The sequence below is a fragment of the Dysidea avara genome, chromosome 8, assembly GCF_963678975.1.
Source record: "Dysidea avara chromosome 8, odDysAvar1.4, whole genome shotgun sequence".
In the NCBI taxonomy this organism is placed as follows: domain Eukaryota; kingdom Metazoa; phylum Porifera; class Demospongiae; order Dictyoceratida; family Dysideidae; genus Dysidea; species Dysidea avara.
Genome location: NC_089279.1, coordinates 25425329 through 25446857, shown reverse-complemented (window position 1 = coordinate 25446857; position 21529 = coordinate 25425329). Strand labels below are relative to the sequence as shown.

The following is a 21529-nucleotide window of genomic DNA, read 5'->3' as shown; positions in this document are numbered from 1 at the left end:
TTAAATAGCACAACGTATCCTGGAAATCAACCAAAGTCATTATGACAGATATAGATATGACTGAGCAAAAATGTAATTTCTAGAGAATTCCCTGATGCTGTGATGCACTTGTGTCTATTCCACACTTTGAGGACTTTAAAAAGAGTTTTCTCAGGTATCACTGCTGGACAGAGTGAGCACCTTCTTGAGTTGTTACAAGAGATGACTTATGCTAAATCTGAGACTGCTTACCAAGATGCATACAAGTCATTCAAAGATACCAACATCATCCCTGCAATTGAATACTTTAATAAAAATTAATAAGAGATGAATGGGTTTCGTATGCTAAAGGAGGTACATTTTGCCTTGGAGAACAACCAATAATAGACTTGAATCAATCAGGATAGTATGTGTTTCAAGCTTGCAACAATATCAAGGTTCTTTGATGAATTTTTGGCATACTAGTTGGCCTAAGGGAGGAAACGTCACATGGTATTGCCATGTCAATGCCAACAAGGCAGTCCTATCCTGAGCTGAGTATTGGTGAAATGCAATATGTTAGTTTGTTGACTCCTTATGCATTTGACCGTGTTGCTGAACAAGCTGTATTAAAGAAGAAAGTAGTAATCAAGGATAACACAATAGCTTCATCATAAGGTACATTGGTAGTGAATGAACTTTCTTTTTGGACAATGTTCCATCTACCTTGCAGACATATTCTCGCATTTTGAGCTACAAATGGCATTTACTCATATGAGGTTGATAAAAGATGGACTTCAGGTTTTGCTTTTTGTCTCATTCAGATTCTGCAACACGGAATAAGCCCAGTGTTCTTAATCATAGTTCAACTGTGGCAGACATAACACAAAATAAACTTTCTGGGCATCAGATATACAGAAAAGCATTGAAGGCTTGTCAAGAACTTGCTTCTTTAGCTTCAGAAGTAGGGATGACCGAGTTCTCACAAAGAATGGAGACACTGAATCGGATGGATGGACAGTTATGTCATTGGTAAGGAGCAAAGTTTTTTATTCAAACATACAAATACTTAAAATATAACATCTTTAAACATGCTGTAGGACCAGGGTATCTTAAAAGCCTTCAGCACTTTTGCTATAAAGCCTTAATAAGTACAGTTGGGGTCATCCCCTACTCTAAAAGTTTAACTTGTACAATGTAACGTGCTACAGTTACATATTATTCCCAGAAAAACAGTAAGAGTTACTTACTACATATTACTCTGAGGGCTACAACTAGTAATATTGTTACATATTACATTTGTTTGTTACAAGCTTTAAACTAAGCCCAAACTTCTAAACACAGGCTCCCAGCCTACAACTACAAGTGATACGAGTGGTGTTTCATTGGTGTAATTTAGCCGCAAAAACATATTTTGTTGTAGTGTCTTGGTCTTAAGAACACTCCCCATACACTAAAATTTAGTGTTTTTTCTTCAAAATTTCATGGAAGGGTTCAGAGTCATTTATGCGCTTAGCTACATCTACATATATAACCAATATTGCCAAGCTGTTGTGAAGGAAAAGCAAGGTTGGTTTTTGGGTGATATTTTGACCTCCACATTTAGTAATGTATCAGTGATATTATTATTTAATTTCAGGGAGTGCTCAGACAACAAGACCTGAAGAAAGCAGTGAGTGCAGCTTAGTGTATGATCAAGTTGAGTATGGTCACAAGGATGGAGCATTTGTGACCAGTACTACTGAAGAAGACGTGGAAATAAGCCATCTAGTTGAAGCAACCAATGCTAAGTATTCATTAGTAATTATGTATGGTGAAAGTTTCAGGGTAGGAGAACATATCACTTCCACCTAAGCAGAAAAAGAGAGATAGCCCAAAGGGGTTGAGAAGACAGTGATAGGACTGCCTGTGGCCAAAAAAGCAATGAAGAAAGGTCCACTTCCATTCCTGAAGAAACAACAGAAAGACAAAGGAAGAAGTGAGATTTTTTCTGAAATATTAGCAATACTTATAGCTTCCCTGATGTCTTTCAGCTATTTTGGGGTGGTTTGTTGACAGTGATATAGCTAAGGAGGCTATCAAAAATGGTGACTTAATCAATGAAGAAATAAGCACCGCACAAAGAGTGGGTCTGCATGCCATGCGAGACTAACTGTCATGGAGATTCTCCATCCTCTGTCTCACATGAAAGTCTCTCCAGTATGTGGGCCAACGAAGTAAACATACACACATCTTTGTAAATGAAAAGCCAGCTATACAATTTGATACCATGTGGGACTACACGTTGCATTCCATCAAATTAAACTCTCGCCAAATACAAATCATTAAGCAAATGCCAAACATTCTGCTCGTACAATATAGCGATTCTAAAATAATTGTATCCCTCAGTTATGAAAGGAGTCTTCATAGAGAGCATAGATACAGTGAAACCAGTATTGTTGGTTTTCCCTAGAAAAGCCACCTGTCTAAAAAAGGCCAACATTAACTAAAGTCGTGCCAAACTTTACAGCAATCTACTTGCCTAATAAGCCATCTGCAGCTATATATATGTACTTACTTATCCCCATAATGTTTGGCTGGTTCATTTAGACAGCTTCTTCTGTAACACAGATTCCACTGTAACACAAATGTTTTCAATGGACAATGTTGTTACTGTTTGGCACATACTGCAGTGCATGCATTTATCCATCCAAAATGCCTCATCCAATGTATGCACTGTAAGATACTTTACTGACTGGTGTGCAAGTTACTTAAATACAATCAGTGATCAACTTATAGTTTGTACAGGTTAAACGTAAAGGAGATTCCAAATCCCAGCTGTTGTGGCCCTTTTGGATGTTACATCACCACTGGGCCACAGGTCTGGGATTTATTTGTTGAGTTCTACTGAGTTTTACATAGCAGCATTTTTTCTGTTACCATGTATTCACAGATCCTATAGTGGGCTATAAAGCATTATTTACAAATTCAGATAGAAGGAAATGACCAAACTGTATTGAATATAAAACCAAGAAATGATTATAAACTTACAACTACCATGAGGTAAATGACAACTATAACAATTCAAGAGTTATTGACAGTTGCCACAGAACCAAAATTTGGTTTTGGGTGCACTTTTATCTTTAAGTGAGTAAAGTGGTACCATATTAAATAGCTATCACATTGGATGGTGCAGTCACAATTATAATCTATTGTACGGTAGCAGCATCCGCAACTATAAGTCGGGTTGGATCTCATCACTGCAACAACACTCTCTACCACCAACCAACTATCTTCAGTAAAATACTTTTTGCATTGGCTCAGACAAACATTTTCATCCAGACATGATGCAGCTATCTTGTCAGGATCAACTTCTACATTAGTCTCGTGCCCAGCCCGGCTCACGCTAATGCGTAAATACCGTCTGGTGACAATGCTTGAGTTTCTTGGGCCTGGAAGTGCGATCCAGCCAAAATATTGGCTGGCCAATCAGAATTGAGGAATTGCACAATTGCATGAATGTATTGGAAGTACATAGATGAAAAAGCAGACTATTTAAAGCCGTATATTAGAAGTTACTCTCCTAGGCTATTCAAGAGGTTTGTTGTCAAGTTGTTTTTTACAGTCTCACCTTGTGAATCGTGACTCTATGTTTCACCAGAAATGCCTCTACTAATACGATAAATGAAGAAATTGCATCAAGTTAACACCCTATTTTGAGCTTTACTTTATTCCTAGCCATTTTCAAATGGTATTTCAGTGTTTAAAAACAATTATGCAACTTCTCGATTCTGATTGGCCAGCCAATATTTTGACTGGATCGCACTTCCGGGCCCAAGAAACTCAAGCATTGTCACCAGACAGTGTTTGCGCAATAGCGCGAGCCCGGCTGGGCACGAGACTACTTCTACATCTGGTTAAAATATTAGAAACACTATAATGGCGAGGTTTTAATTTGGCAACTTTGTAAGCATCCGCCAATTTTAATTTCATGCCAAAACTTCTGCTCATATGGTATATTATTAATATAAATTTTACTTGGTTTTATAATTACCAAACAGGAAGGCATACACAACGGCAAAGCCTGTTCAAGGTGTCTGCCTACAAAAACAAACATACCCACTGCAAACTAAAAAAATACAAAACAAAACAAAAAAGTGATACACATAAGTAATTGTAAAGGTAATGCTGGAAAGACTTTTGATTACTGTCTCAATCATTACGTATCACAATACAGAAGTGTAATCTGTTGGCCTCACCGTTCAGATTTAAGGTAAAAAACCCTAAGTATCATTTCAATCCTTGCTACATCACATGTAGAATGATGTAAATCGCATAGCCATAGAGTGGATGCTTCAGAAGTTATAGTGCTTTGTGTAAGGCACGTGTATTTGGGATAGTTGTCTGGGCTATGCAGGTTTAAGGGTTAAAGTAGTCACCCTAATACAACAGCCATGTTTGATATTCCAATAGAGAACAGCCATATGTGTATATCATAGCTTAGATATAAAAGCTAAACAAAACTAGAAATTATTAATTTAAAAATGAAGTAGGGATCTAAGCAACAAAGGTAGTGGAACAAGCAATACGTATGAATGATGGTATTATGTATATCATAGAGCTGTAGGAAAATCCCTGCATTGGAAATACATACGTATGTAATTTCTATGACATGACATTGTAGGGATTTCCCACAGAGCTACATATGTTATCATTCATGTATCTTGTTCTACTACTTTTTATCGCTTGGATCCACACTACATTTCAAAATTAATAAATACACTAGTGTTAAATACAGCAGGTACATAACATTGTACGTATCAATATGCAGTCTGACCAAATTCACAACTTTCATACCTTCAATGAAACTGTTACATTTTTGTGCCTTACACTAGCAAAGCTTCAAGTCACTAGGTAAGCTATTTATCTCGCGTCAATCGGAAGTGTTATTATACTGGATTATGTCAAACTAGGTAGTAATTATTAGGTCAATTAATGTCATGTCTCCCCAGCCATTTGCAACTGGACTGGTAGTTGCCAACGAATCACCTATAATTACACATCTTTGTTATGCTGTCAGGTACAATACCAATATTGGAGAGAGCAACAAATTTTCATGTCTCTTCTCACATAACATATTTCATAAGATACAGTCATATGGCACTGCAGCTGGCAACCTCACCCATGGAAAATATGTGTTGGTCATCCCCTATGAAAGCTGCAGTGTTTGAGTATGAATTATTACTGCGCCTCTCTCCATCTCTCTTCATTTGTCCGTTGTGCTGTCATTTTTCAGTCTTGTTCCCCTTTCTGGTGGTGAGGCTAATAGCCTATGAAGACTTTCCAAAGTAAGTCTTCTGCCACTATGTCATTTAATGTAACCAGCCCAACAGCACACTGTGGAAGTTTCCCATCACAGGGCATTGCTCAGATAAGATCACCATCCTGCTTATATAGCAACACTTCTAATAGTTGATGGTGAATTTTAATTGTAGTCATTCAACCAATGTTTCTATGTTACATGCCAAGCAGCTAGTATCACATGATTCACCTTAGGACAACATGACAACAGATTTATTACAGGTTCTCTTCTCCATTTAGGGTTGCTAATGTGGAGGATAAATTTAATAGACTAGTTAATTTGATGGCGTGAAGTTACTCAGTTTCCTCATGGAACACTGTTGCCCTACTCTGAGCAATATAGCTCAGTGACCGGCTAAATAAATTTAAAGGAGTTAAATGGTGACTGGCTAAATATCAACACCCCTTTTTATTCATAAAACTTGATCGCATAATTGTGACAAAGGTTGGGTTTTGTGCCATATCTCAATGGCAGATTCCCTTCAAACAACGTGCACAAAAAGGCACTCCGACATTGGTTACTCCATCTACATAGCAATTTTCATCTCATTCCTTCAAGGGGTTTAGTTTACCCTGTGAGCATGACAGAAGTTCGATCTTATTTTATGTGAATAATTGGTAATAACCTTTTCAGATTCCCACCAAACATGGTACTGAGATTCATTTTAATGAGCCCTGTAAGTGTACCAAATTTCAGCTTGATTGGAGTACGTATTTGTATTTTATAGCAGATTTTGCAAAGTGTGTAAAAAGAAGTAGAAGAAAAAAATGAAGAAAACCCCTCCTCCCCCCCCCCCCCCCAAAATAGTACCATTCATATCTTGGAAATGGCTGGGGTGATTTTCTTCAAATCTCGCATATAGACTTCCCTACCATGCTGGCACTTCTGTAGCAAATTTGGTTCCAATCGGATATGGGATCATGCAGCTACCTACATATGACAATCATGTTTTCTTTCTTCCTGTCAATATACTCATGGTGTTGTGTGGATTCTAGGGCTGCATGACACACTACCGTGTGTCTTAATATGTAAAAAGATTCAGGGATAGCATTAACAGAGACACACATAAACATATTATAGAAAGCAACACAACCAAATAAATAAATGTATCTTACTTGACATGTCTCAATGGATTAACAATCTCTTGGTGAATAATCTTTGGTATTTTCATCTTAGGATTTTTATCGTCTCCTGTCATGTCAGCCTCCAAAAATAATGCATCAAATGCATCCGAAAAAGCAAACATTCCATACAGCGTAGCATCCAAATAACAAGAGTTATGTTGACCTTGAATACCCTTTGGAAGTCCTGTGTGAATCTGTAGTAGTGATTTGCTTGCTGGAACAAATCCTTCAATTTTTGTTTTGAGGTCTCCCAGAGCTATAGTATGTATATAGGACAAATAAATATGGAGCATGGTAGTACTATATTGTAGAGACCACAAAGAAAATGGCAGTCAAAATGTAGCTATTTAAAATCATCACAGAAACATTTTTACACAACAAAGCACATCTTCTAGTGTATCTAACATCAAATGTAGAATGAAAGCTTCAAAAAAAACATTTGAAATACTAAACCTAATTTTAGGTCTACATGTCCTATCAACAAAAAAGCTAGATGCTATTTTGTATAACTTCAGAAGCTAGTGATTGTTATGTTTATTTAGCCTTTCCAAGTAGCCCAATGAATACATTTTACATTGATATATGGCTTTTGGCTAATTGAGTTAGGAGAGTTTGTCTACTGTGTGGGTACCTGGGCTAGAAGTAGTCTTGTGCACAGCTGGCTTGTGCTAATGGCTTGCGCTAATGTGCAAACACTGTCCGCCTGGAAATGCAAAATATTGGCTGGCCAATCAGAATCGAGGAGTTGCATAATCATTTTAAAACAGTGAAAACCATTCAAAATGGTTAGGAATACAATAAAACTCAGAATAGAGCATTTACTGTTCATTTATCGTATTAGTAGAGGATAGCATTTCATTTCTGGTGAAATGTCGACTCATGATTTATAAGGTGAGACCGGAAAACACAACTTGACAACAAACGTTTTGAACATCCTAGGTGAGTAACTTCTAATAATTGGCTTTAAATTGCTAATTTTTGTCTACTTCCAATACATTCATGCAATTATGCAATTCGTTGATTCTGATTGGTCAGACAATATTCGGCTGGATTGCACTTCCTGGCCCAAGAAACTCCAGCATTGTCATCAGATGGTGTTCGCACATAGTGGGAGCCCGGCTGGGCACACGAATAGGCTAGAAATTGTAATATTTAAGCCAGTACAGATGAAGCCATATGTCATGCCACACAACTTCATATATTGCATGAGTGTTTATATATTAATTAAAGTGGCTGATGTGAGTGCTAAGGCTCATAGCCTTGTATTAAGATGAAATTTATTACTGTATTGTGATTATTATTATTAAAGAAGATACTTTTAAATTAAATATATTTTCTTAAGTAAGTAGAGTATTTTTGAACCTTTGTTAACAGGGATTTGGGTTCTTCGCACAAAACTATATGTCATTTGTGGTTTTAACATGGTATGTTACAGTGTTACTACCAACTTTCTGCTTCAGTTTTTTTCTTGAATACTAGTAAGGGAGATCTGTATATTACTGTAAAATAAGTAAGTGGTATTTGTAGCATGTTGAGCATGTTGAGAAATAAAATTATGCACTACTTGTCAATTTTACAGCAGGTTTAGGTTCCAGCTATGCATTTTACGTATATCCGGTGTAAATACTGTTTGTCTCAGGAAACTTTCTCTTATAGCCACCAGAACACAAGGACGGATAATTTTAGTTTTACATAGGTCCAGTGGATGAATCGGCAATAACTACAAACACATTTACATAATTATTAATGTCCTGTTTGCATCTACCTGTTACACAATAGAAGACATAATGAATCTTCTTGTACTGTCTCCATTATACTCAACAACTAATCTTGTAGACCTTATTAAAAAAGCTTGTGCACAAGTTGATTATTAAACATCTAAAATGGGCTATACAAAATATTTCACATAGTGTACAATGCTTATGTGTATGGTGGTTTTCAGTCCGGCTTTGCATCATACCTTAGGCAACAGCGCTGGTCACTGTAGGGTAGTGTAGGCTTTGAATAATCTAGCAATCATACATACAATGCTCATCTGGTAAGTGGCCATCACAGTTCAGTGGAGACTGGTGAATCAACCACTTAGGCTTTAATATAATCTATGCCCACCATTCTCATTTACACTCTAGTAAGCCCGAATGCAACTCTCAATGGACAATGCAGATGCATCAATGCTAGTAGGAATGCAAAATTCTCCACTTAAAGAATGGAATGCGGACATAAGTGAATCCAATGCAAAGACAAATGCATGGGAACATTCTAGTTTGGTACTGTACTAGCATCTTTTGTATCTCTACCAGACTATTACCACTTCTCATATGTAATTTATGTAAATCACATGACAAACTTTAATATTAACCCTTTCACCACAAAAATTTTCTTAAGCAAGCAACTCTTTATAAACTACCATATCTCACAATCTAAAACATAAAATATCCTGAACCTACCGTATATATCTGATGGCCCAATTTGTATGATTATAGCACTCTTGTAGTTGCCTTTAATTAATAGCAAACAAAGTTACATATATACGTATATATGTAACTTTGTTTGCTATTAAAGGTAACCAAAAGAGTGCTATAAAACCATAAAATTATACAAATTGGGCCATCAGTTTTGTGAGTACATTCTACCATCAGCAACCAGTATTCCAATGATTCTTACAATACAATCAACACTGTTAGTCTGTTATAATCAAAGCAACAACCGGTTTTACCTTTTCTTCTCATTCCCTTATGTAGACTATGTAGTTATCATTTCGAAAATCTCTTAAGTATGCTGATAACATGCCATGGATGAGCAGGTGATCATGCAATGTTACGCACAATAGTGTACGAAGGATCTGGTTACTCACATTCCTGTGTCTTTAGGCATGCCCATTTCAGGAGGTTGGTATAACACATGAAGAATTTTATAACATGTCTAAATCTCTATCGCTGTCAGGTACATATATATACAACCTTTACATGTACACTCCTTGTACCTACTCAGACAAACATACATAGTGATCATTTACAGGATATTGTAAAGCATATTTTTAGCACATACATGTTTGATCACAATAATCTAAATAATTCAACAAATTATCATTTGTTTATAAGTCACATCTCTAACTCAACTACTGTATGAGCGTAATTTGAAACAGAAAGAAGATGAAAAGCTCAAAGGTTGATTATGTATGTAGGTCAAAGTTTGGCATAAACTGCAGACTGAAAATGCATGACAGTGTGGCCAAAACAATCAAAGAAGGTTGAAACAAATGGCCACAACCAAAGGCATGTTCAAAATGATGCTGACACTTTCTGACACAGCGGTGGAAAATCTACAGTGCGGTGGTTCCACTCAATAACTATAGCTTACAGTGTATATAAGTACATACCATATTTACTTGGTTAAATGGTGTGGCATTTACTACCTTAGTTCAAAAAATCGATGCGGCGACTACGTATTCAAACTCGACCACTATATTCAATGCCAAAAATGATGGTTAAACCCTTATTATCAAGTATGGCACCACTCAAGTGCAGCTACGTACTCTTGAAGGTGCAATGTATAACTAAGGAAATGTGACTAAATCTGTGAAAACCCAACATAATAGTGCAAGCCTAAATTTTCAGTATAAGCCATCGATTGTAATGGGTAAAATATTTGTGTAATGAAAAAAAATTGTAAATTTTTAAATTGCTTTGTTCTTTGCGAAGAAAGGGTCCAATGATATAAACGTGGATATCATCTTATTTGCCTACTTAAAAGGAGTTCAAAAACTGTTGTTTTGTTGCAGTAGACTAAAGGATACACGAGTTATGGGCATTCGTTTACATCATGTCAAAACGATTGTATGCAATCGATCTTTCTTCACTGATGTTGTCTATGTATGTAGTGAAGAAAGGTGATAGAAGGAAAAACTTATGCAATAATGGACTACCCTATTCACAGCAAACACAATGGTGTAAGTTGCAACTCTGTACTGCGTTGTGTTTGTAAGTTACAGCCATTTTAATAAGCGCCATATATATACCACTTTACCGTGGGCGTTTCAAAGGCACCGCTCTGTGTTTAACTCGCATATTGCCCGGGCAATATCATGGGAAAGCGGTTTGCCAATGACTTTGATACCCAGCCAGTTCAAAGAATCGATGCGCTTTGACTCGTTATATTGAGCTTTGTATTGTGGGACTCGTTTTTGTAGTAGTTGCTAAGCTTAGTACATAGGCTAAGATAGACTAGTTGGTTGTTACTAAAGGATAATGAAGGTATAAAATAATCGTCTGGGTGATTATGGATGCATATTTCTACCCACCACATATCAGCCTTTGAACAGAACAGCAAAGCTACTACTGCTACATTGAAATAGGTTAGTAATTTACAGTCCTAAGTACTTAACTTAATTTAGACTCTATTTAGGCTGTTTTGGGTGGGTAATAAATCTCATATACTCCACCTTGTTTTCTAATATACTCCACGCCTTTAAGCACAATATGACATATGCTCAAAATCGGATTTGTCCAATCGCTATGCGTTGTTCACGTGCAGTGATTTAACGAGCACGATTATTTAGTCACGTGAGGACGCATAGTTGCCATGGCGCTAGTATTATCGTAAGAAAACCAGCCGCTTTTGCCGAGCCTACAGCAGAAACAGCCATGAATGAGGTAAGTGATCTGAGTGTAATGTGAAATAGAGTCTAAAGCAGTTATACGGGCACAATGTGGAGTCTATGAAATTTATAAACCCTCAGGCCCTTAGTAGCGCCCTCGCTTCGCTCGTGCACTACAACCCGGGCCTTCGGGTTTATAAATTTCATAGACTCCACATTGTGCCCGTATAACTATTATATAATAACTTACTTACTGTCCCAATAGCGAAGTTAGTTGGCTTAACTCAGTGCATAAATAATAACAATATAAACTCAATCCCACAATCGCAAGTTTTCTAACATAGCGTGTTGAAGCATAGTAACGTATTAATGACGTTTTAACGTATGGACAACGTTTTGATGGCTATTAGCCCACGCTTTTAAAACCACGATCGATTTTCAGATGCTACTGTATAAAACAAATGGGATGAGTTCTCGTTAGTTCTTTCACCTATTAGGTGAGTGCGCCCCAAGTGATATATATCACTTATACCATGGCTGCTTGGGATTTTGCTGACATATACACCCGCAGCCCTCGGGCTTTGGGTGTATATATCAGCAAAATCCCTCCCAGCCGTGGTATAACTATTAAATATATATATATATATATATATTATAGTATGTTCACGTTGAGCTGAATCCTCAAAAACATTTAATAACTCATGGATGCAATTACACACTATCTTGAAATTTGGCTCATTTGTAGTACTGCTTGACCCGCTAAAAATATTTCAAAATCTTTTTGTTAAAATGTTTGACATAATATTTACAGTCAATCAAAATTTTCAAATACATTTCCTATGGGGAAGCCATATAAGTACAGTGTCCATTATAACCCTTTCCCGAACTTGTAATGGAGCCAAACCATACATGTCTGTTGTTGACACCTTTGCTGTTACCAATAATCATCTGGTTGGCTGAAATGTTAACTCTGTTGAGAAAAAATCCACTTTTAATTTTTAGCTGTTTTTCAGGATTCAGCTGAACGTGAACGTACTATAGTCCCTATAGCAATAATTATTTCAGAGTTGAATCTTTCCATTTTAAGTCTTTACAGAATACGTATTAGAATAGATCACTTAAACAGCAATTATTTTTAGGCACTTGAAGGTGTACAATAGGAAATCTCCTGAATGATAAACTGATTTTGGCTTTAGTTTACATCTAATAGTGTAGCTTTATATCAAACATATTTTCAGTTGTAAAGTGCTGACTGGTTTCACCAAAAGAATACTCTGTTGCTAATACTTTGTTGCACAACAGCACAGTAAATTTACAATAATTTTATAGCAGGCTGTAATTCATTGACAAAATTAATTATGTTTAGTAAATCTGCTTTCCTCACTAAACTTTCCATTTGCAAAGAAGTACACATTATGATAGGCAGATTTCAAGAGCTTACAGCACTGTCTCCTGCATACTGCTATAAAATATTCTTGCAACTGCAACACAGTAAACATTTGTAATAACTGCTATACATAGTGCAATGTATATATCTGTATCACACATACAAATATGCAAATAGCACACACACACACAACACACAGAAGTTGACTAACGATTAGGTTGTATAGGTTTTTCACTGAACTTCTCATGGAGGTGGAGCTGTGATAGTGGTACAAACAATCCTTTACCAGGTGGTGGGCGATAATATTGGGTGGTTCCCCACCATCCATCAGTAGGATTATTGATGTTTTCAAACTAAAGAACAAGAAAATTTATCTACATAACTACCACCAAGAACAAATAGACATTGTACTACATACGTATGTGCTTATGTATACAAACTCAAAACCCCAGGCATCTACATAGTTTTTCGATTGCGAATTTGCAATTGTTTTTAACCACTTAGCATTACTATTTGTGACTGGATCTGCAAGAATCCTATATGTTATCACAAGCCAAATTTTACAATAGAATGCAATAAATGCAATGGGTGAAAATATTTACAAAATTCCATAATATTTTTGAGCACTTGTTTCGCAGTGAAGGAAGGTGATAATGGTAAAAACCTTGGTAGCATCATGATCCCCACGGTAAGAGGAGTTTGGAAATCTTTGCTTTGTGTCAGTACTCCCAAGGAGATGGAAGATGAGCGTTAGTCTGCCTCACATTGGACGAGCAGTTCACTATAGTTTTTTTTATCACATTGTCACCTTCACCCTGGTTGCAGGAAGGGCCTGTAAGACAATACATACCCAATAATGGACTTGCCTGTTCATGGAGAATCTGATAATAAAAGTTGCATCTCAGTAGAAGACTGTATTCATAAGTTATGACTGTTTAATTAAGCGCTTGTAGTTTATTTTCCGTACTGTCACTGTACAAATTGATTCTTTTGTTGTTACCACTTTGTAGCACTGTATCTTTGAAAATTCAAGACTTCTAGAGCTAACACTTTGGTTGACTATTCCTTTGGCTATCTATATAAAGAAAATGTAATAAAATGGAATCCAAAAGGTGCGCTAACACATTGGGTACTTGTAGATCTGGTCACATTTAAACTAAAAAAGTAGAGATGAATAATGGCATTACAGCATACGTAGCTCTTGAGAAAATCACTACATTGGCTGCTATTTTGTTTACTGCGAAAGTAGGGATTTTCCAACCAAGCTATACCATAATACCATAATACCATCATTCATCTCTTTATTATTATTATTATTATTATTATTATACAGGAATTAAAAAAGGCAAAGCCTGTAAATCCTGATCCTATGTTACAATAAATCTATGCTAAACATAATGTCATTGTTCAAGTTGTCAAACAACTTCTTGAATTCATCAGTTGATTGAGCCTCCACAATACCACTAGGAAGGGAATTCCAGTTGTTCACTACACGGTGAGAAAAATAATTCTGTCGAACCTCTCTAAAAGCAAATTGCTTGAACAGTTTGCAAGAGTGCCCTCTAATTGCTGTCCATGCTCTTGTAAAAAAAGTAGTTTCATTCACATTTAGATGTCCATTTAATATGTTGTAGGTCATGATCATGTCCCCACGAAGTCTCCGATACTTTAAAGTTGGTAATTTGAGGCATTTTAGACGCTCTTCATAAGGTAGATGTTTGATGGATGGTACCAGCCTTGTTGCATATCTTTGGACCTTTTCAATTGCACCTTCGTCTACTTTGTAATTAGGACCCCATATGATGTTGCCATACTCAAGACATGGTCTTACGATAGACTTGTATAAGTAAGAAAAGGTTTGAGGACTTAAGTTAATAAAGCACTTACTAATTAGACCCAGAAGTCTTCTTGCTTTACTAACAGTTACTGCTACGTGCTTATGAAATTTTAGTTGACTGTCAATCATGATCCCTAGGTCTTTTTCCTCACTAGTTTGCTTAATGTCATAACCGGCCATGGTATAAACATGACTACAGTTTGTCTTCCCTAGATGTAAAGTTTTACATTTGGAGACGTTAAATGGTAACTGCCACATCTCCGACCACATAACTAGATGGTCAATGTCCCGTTGCATTCTACAAATGTCAGCATCATCTGTCACACAACTGTATAATTTAGTATCATCAGCAAATAACAGGCAGTGATTAGTCAGAACTTGAGGTAAATCATTGATGTACACCACAAAGAAAATAGGGCCAAGGACAGAACCTTGTGGCACACCTGAAAGGACATCAGCCCATGAAGATTTAACTCCATTAAATGTTACTCTTTGTTTCCTACCTTGAAGGAATGATCTTATCCAATCTAAAAGCTTCCCAGTAATCCCATGTGCTTTCAGTTTAATGAGAAGTCTTTCATGGGGCACTTTATCAAACGCCTTCTTAAAATCAAAGTATAGCACATCAATTGGGTGGCCTAGCTGAATTTCATTAGTCCAGTGTTCCATAGCAGTGAGAAGTTGAGTTGTACATGACCTCTTTGGTAGGAAACCATGTTGGGAATTTGATAGCAAGTTATTTGAAGTGAGATGTTTTATAATATCTTCTCTAACAATGGACTCAAACACTTTACAAACAATGGAAGTCAAGCTTATTGGCCGATAGTTGCCCAGATCTGAACTTACACCTTTCTTAAACACGGGAGCTATGTTGGCTGTCTTCCAATCATCTGGCAAATGGCCCTCATCAAATGATCTCCTAAACAACATACTAAAAGGAATACATAGCTGAGCTGCAGCCTCCTTTAGAACCAATGGATGTAAACCATCTGGTCCTGGTGACTTGTTAGATTTCAAAGTACTCAGTTTGTTAAAAACAATATCACTAGTTATATGAATTGAACTTAATGGGTGTTCATAGTGTAGGTCTTCTAGTTCAGGTAACACATTCAGGTTTTCGGATGTAAAAACACTACTAAAAAATGTGTTCAACAATTCTGCTTTCTGAAAAGGGGTAGTTGCTTTATCACCATTAGATGACATTAGGGTAGCAACACCTGTCTTGACCTTAATCTTACTATTGACATAATTCCAAAAAGACTTAGGGTTGCTTTTTAGATTTTTGGTAAGTTGATGTTCAAAATTGAGTCGAAGAGATCTGGTTAAGCTTCTCAATGAGTTACGTTTTTGGGTGAATCTGAAATAGTCTAGTTGGTTACCAGTAGCCCTATATTTTTTCCAAGCAGCTTCTTTTTCATATCTAAGTTTTAGAGTCCTTCGATTCAAGTATTTGTGTCTCTTTTTTGGAGGCTGGTTAAATTTAGGTATGCAAGTATCAATATTGCTTTGTTTATCAACTCTGTTATTATTTTCCAAGTTTCAGAGGAGTTTAATTCCTTTAACTTAATTGTTATCCCAGTCTACCTCTTGTAATATGTCTCTCAGCTGGTTAAAATTTGCCTTCCCATAATCATACCCTGTGGTGTTTCTCTCTGTTCTAGTGGCAGTGCAATTTAGACGGAATTGAATACAAGTATGATCACTACTTCCGAGACCTGCAGTATATGTAATATCTTGGACCATAGCTTCCTCATTAGTTACCATTAAATCCAAAATATGAGGATCAGTACCTGGTCTAATTCTCGTGGGCTGGGTAACAAGTTGATATAGTACACAGTCCTGAAGAGTGTCATAGAAGAGCTGTTCATTATGGTCAGTTTTAGTTAAGCAGCCATTTATCCAGTCAATATTAGGATAGTTAAAGTCTCCAATGACTAAAATGTAAAATGGCATAGTACTACATACTTGGTTTAGGAGGTCACAGAGATCATTAGTACTAGCAGACTTATCTGATGATGGACTACGATAGATGCTACCGACAAATAAATTTTCATTATTGTCCAAAGAAATGTTGATCCACAGATGTTCATTGAGACCACTTTGATAGGAAACTTGTAGAGGATGCAAACATTCAACTACATAAATGACAATTCCTCTACAACCACTTTTCCCCAGGTCTGGAAGATCGGCATCAAAATTAGTAAACAAATGATACCCTGGGATAAAAATTCTTGAAACACCAATTGGCAAGGTCTGTGCTTTAGGAATAACTTCTGTTAGTAATATTAAGTCAGGTTTGTCGTTTCCAGCAATAGTTAGTAATTCATCAAATTTATTGAGCAACTGGTCACAATTAGTATAGAGTACTCGTAAAGGTCTTGAAATGTCTGTATGTCTAGAGGGTACTATCTTGGAATTTGTATACAAAGCTTTCTGTGGACTTGATGCATGGGTATTGTCACAAAATAGTCAATTGGATAGTAGTCAATTGGATAGATCTGCTGGTGTGCCAGCACCAGCAGGTCTACAGACAATCTTTCCACGCTTGATGTACGTAAATATCTTTTTCTCCAGCTGACCTTCATGTTTTAAGCTCATCTCTTAACAGTTTGTTTTGAGAACGTTCTTTGGGAGTCAGATCTGGTGATATGTAGATGTTAGACCAAGTTGAACTCTTTCTAAGTTTAGTTGCTTGCTTCAAAATAATTCTCTTTGTGGAAACATCCCCAAGCTCAACTAACAGCAGTCGAGGTTTAGAAGAACCTGACCTAAGGGCTCCCAGACGAGCAATTCTCTGAATCTTGATATTTGGTAGGCCAAATTCAGCCTCCGCTAGATCTGCAATTGCTTTAGTATCCTGTTTTGTACGTTGTTCAGTTGAATCTCCTGAGGGTTCAGGGAGGTTGTGGAAAATAAGATTGTTTTTACATTTTTCTTTTTCAATGTATTCGTCAACCACTTCAACTGCACCAGGTGAACAGATTGGGACTGATACACTTCCTCGTACACTATCAGAAGACATGTCCATTCCAGTAGCTGTTCGGGCATCAATAATCTCTTCAAGTGCTTTTTTCACATAATCTCTTGTGTCTTTAATAGCTGCATTAAACTGCTCCACAACTTTACTAAGTGATTCAGAAACTATTTCGGTCACAGACTTACCGTTAGGCAAAGCACACTCAGCCCGGTCATTACTCTTATTTGAAAAGTGACCAACTTTGTCATTACAGTTCTGGCAAAACCAATGAATCTGTTTATAATCGGCAATAATATCTATTACATGCATAAGAATACCTCCACAAGCAGAACAAATCCATCCTTCACAGGCCTCACATAAGATAGTCTGTTCTACAGATCGTTTACATTTATCACACACAACATCACTATCCTGTTCAGGGCTCTCTTGGTGATTAGAAGTCTTCTTCACATTGTATGGCACAGACCCTTTACTATCTTTCTTCTTTTTGTTCTTAGGCATACTTCTCCCAATTACTGCTCACCAAGATGACAAAAACTGCCTACTAACACACTCAGCAGTCAGAAACAGTCAACTGAGTAAAAGTCAGCAAAACTATACAATATCCAACACTTTAGCAAAGTTATTTGACAACAATGAGAGATTAGAATCACTATGAAAATTTTGAGAAAATTCAAATTTATTTTTATTTCACTACTTTTTAATGCTTGGATCCCTACTACATTTTATATACTAGTTTGTTTAGTTTTAGGGTGTGGTCATTATGATCAAGAAAATTAGTAGGCTGTTAAGAGGTGTGGTCTCCATGTTCGATCTTTATTAATCAACCAAGATTATTAATGGGTGTGATCTCGAACCTATTATGAAGTTACAGGCATCTACCAAGTGTAAACACTTTAAATAATTTTTTTTTTAAATTGTTAATTTAAAAATGAAGTAGCAATTTATGTAATAAAAAGTAGTGAAATAAGAGATGAATGATGGTACTACAGCATAGCTCGGTGGGAAAGTCCCTTTGACATTGTGCAATGTGCCAAAGTAGGGATTTTCCCACTGAGCTATGCTGTAATACCATCATTCATCTCTTGTTTCACTAATTTTTATTGCATAGATTCCTACTTAATTCTTAAAATAACAATTTTAAAAATACCAGTTTGTTTAGTTTTTTGTTGTAGCACAGGTAGTTACAGTGTAACTTGTGAGCTAGCTATTAAGTTCCTATATAGCTTATTAAAGTACGTACTGTGCCAAAATTGGAAGCACATAGGCCCGTAGTAGCGTGCATAGCTTATCTTTGATCGTAGTAGCAGTGGTGCTCAGATCTATGACCTGTCTCAGTACGATGGTCCGCATTCTATTCACAAGGGCCAGAAGTTGTTCGAACAAAAAGGCCCTTTCAGTTGTCTGGAGCTTAGTGTCAACTAACAGATGAAGAAATACAATTTCCACTCGAGTCTCGACTATCCAAACACTCACTGATCTCGTCGTCCAGCTGAGTCAGTGTGCTCACAGGAGCAAGTCATCGAGTATCAGTCTGTCTATTAAGTAACAAATGTCTTCGTCGATTACAGTCCAGGCATTGGCAAAAGTTGAAGTGACAACTCAGCAGCCTTAATGTTTCATCATAGATTTCACGTGCAACACTTGAAATTATAAGTGCCCCGCTCTTTCAGCAGCATAAGTGCTTCCTGAAATAATTTTGTGGTGTCTACAGAAAAGTGTTGATATGGAAAATTAATGCCTCAGTATGGTTTCGATGCTTAAAGAAGAAGACAACCAACCTGACTGAAGATAAAAGGAAAGACAAGGCGCACAGGGCATACACTCCATAAGGCACATCCCACCGATGAGTTTGTTGTTGTGGCGTAAAATGGTGACCGTACATTGCTTCGTTTGGGCTCTAGGCTTGCGACTGTGGTCAGTGAGTGATTGAGATGAAATTTCAAGTTTTGGAGGTTTTTTTAAAATTCTATATCCGGTAACCGGTAAGTGTTTTCTTGTTTTTAATGCTGTAAATTTCATGTTAGATGGACTAATATTATTCTGTAAAGGTGATTTCCATGGCACAAGATGTCTCTAGGATGATTTTTAAAGGCAGCATTTTAGGTGGCCCCCCGCGCTTCATTTTTGGGGGAGTCCCTACTTAAACAGTACTACTGTACTGTTTGATTTGGTGGCATCCAAATATGCTGCTCAAAGAACCACCAAAAGGGCATACACTCGTTAAAACCCCAAAGGTACATGCCAGTTTGCTATTGCGGCATAAATGCCTGTAAGTGATGTCTTGTTTTAATTAACCCTTATATACATCACTGAATTAGGGACTAAATGTCCACTAGTATATCCGCAGGTGTGGGTGACCTTCCTTGTTTCCCTACCTTTTTTCGGATGATCCCTAACGAAACTTAATATTCCTTATATCTGTTTGGCTTTTTTACTTTTTCTGTACCATTATTATGACTGGTGAACCTGTGCATCCTGCAATGAAAGAAAGGATGGCACCAGGGTTAATGCTTTTGCCTGAATGTGCACCCTAGCTATCAGTTACTGAAGTGGCCATTACACTTTACTTTCAGTAATGCTACAAATGAAGAACAATAGAAGTGCCTCTGCAATCAATCCAGTCACCACAAAAAATATGGACGATTCCCATTTACAAATGTAGGGAAACCATCGCCCTATGGCAAACTGACACCTTGGGTTGTCAGCAAAAAAATGGGACACAGAGGAGGACAAAGGTAAGCCCATGATGCGTGCTTTGTACATACTGTGCGCAGTATGCCAAAAGGTGCACCTGTCAGACTGAAGCAACATCAAACAGTGAAAAATCAAGCCCATAGCCTTAACCATTCTTGCCTGAAAACATCAGACAGGCAGGTAAACAATAGAAAGTTCCATTGAATTTAAATTTTGTAACGTATTTAGGGTCATACTGAAGGTTACTGCACCAAGACGCCAGGATGACATTATGAAGGTAATAGTTTGGGGCAGAAAAACACAAACCTCTATGATCCTTAAAGGGACAGTACGCCAAGCCATACAAGTGCTAATTTCACATCCCGTGAAATATGTTCATGACGTGATAATTTGTTGCGTTTTATTACATCACGCCACGAAATGGCGAACTTGTAGTGAGATAATTGTAAACAAAGCGATGGTAGTGGTATAAATTTGTACTGTTTTACTCGTAAGGTATATCCCCTGCAGTTCACATCGTTGTTTGGTAGTGAATAGAACTACCCATAAAGCCGCCTCGCCCCATGTGGATTATAAACAACCGCTTCAGCCAGGCTCTAGCAGCTGGTACAGGCTTGTAATGTTATCATGATTGTTGCACTGACAAGAACTTGTAGTAAACAAGCCTGTTGAGTTAATTAACGGTCTACAATGGACTGGCGCTGCTGTTCTCGTGGCTACATTTCCAAGCGCTCCTTACCTTCGAGCATTCATGCCATTTACAACCTTCTACTTGGCGTAAATAACCTGTTTAGACATGTAGTTTCACAGCAAAATGATTCCAAGTCATTGTAGCAGGCTGTATGGAAGTGAGAATTGTTGTTCATTTCCAAACCACAATTGCTCAGTAATTACGTAAAACAGCGTCAAATGCTTGTCGCACTTGTATGGCTTGGCGTACTGCCCCTTTAATATACTGTACTACAGTACTACATGATATGTACATATAACAAAAGTAAAATACTTGTAACAATACGTATGTACATGCAAAGAGAATACTTACTTATAGAACTTTGCGTGGGCGAGATCAAAGGAAAAAGTGTACTTTAAATTTCATAAAGTACACTCTCAAACAGCCAACAGCTTCATCGACCACAAAGAGTACTTTATTTGTTCAATAAAGCACTCTTTGTGGGCAATAAAGCACAGTTGCCCACGTGTTCTAGTGCAGGCTAATAGCCTACGGGGCTCACGCCAGTACGACTAATCACCCAAGCTGGTGAAGGCTGATAGCCTTGCCGCACTGAGTGATCCATCACCCCAGCCAATACGAGTTCTACCACTGGATTGCTTTTATAGACATACCTAACTGCTTCAATGATGGGTGGGAGAAGGTAACGTTGCTGTTATGTTTGTTAATGTAAACGGACAAGTCCTGGAGATATTACGGAAATATTTCACCATGTGACTCACAATAAAATCGATTGTGGGTTGCAAGCAAAACCTGCCAAAATACGCAGTGAATGTCTACAATGCCAAACTATGGTGAAATACGCGTGAGTTACTTTGTTAAACTAGTTTGTGTGCGTTCAGGCTGCTAATAATTCGTGCAACGCGTGTTAATTACGAGTC

At 37.2% G+C, this 21529-nt stretch overlaps 1 protein-coding gene across 1 annotated transcript in view; it reads right to left on the bottom strand.

Moving 5' to 3' along the window:
• LOC136264051 (ubiquitin carboxyl-terminal hydrolase CYLD-like) overlaps positions 1–21529 on the bottom strand; it is a 167849-nt gene that overhangs the window by 40947 nt on the left and 105373 nt on the right. Inside the window, exons 15-16 of the mRNA XM_066058733.1 lie at positions 12619–12760; positions 6415–6679 (exon numbers count right to left, since the gene is read on the bottom strand). Coding sequence (XP_065914805.1) covers positions 6415–6679; positions 12619–12760 — 407 coding nt within the window. The remainder of the gene's footprint in view (positions 1–6414; positions 6680–12618; positions 12761–21529) is intronic.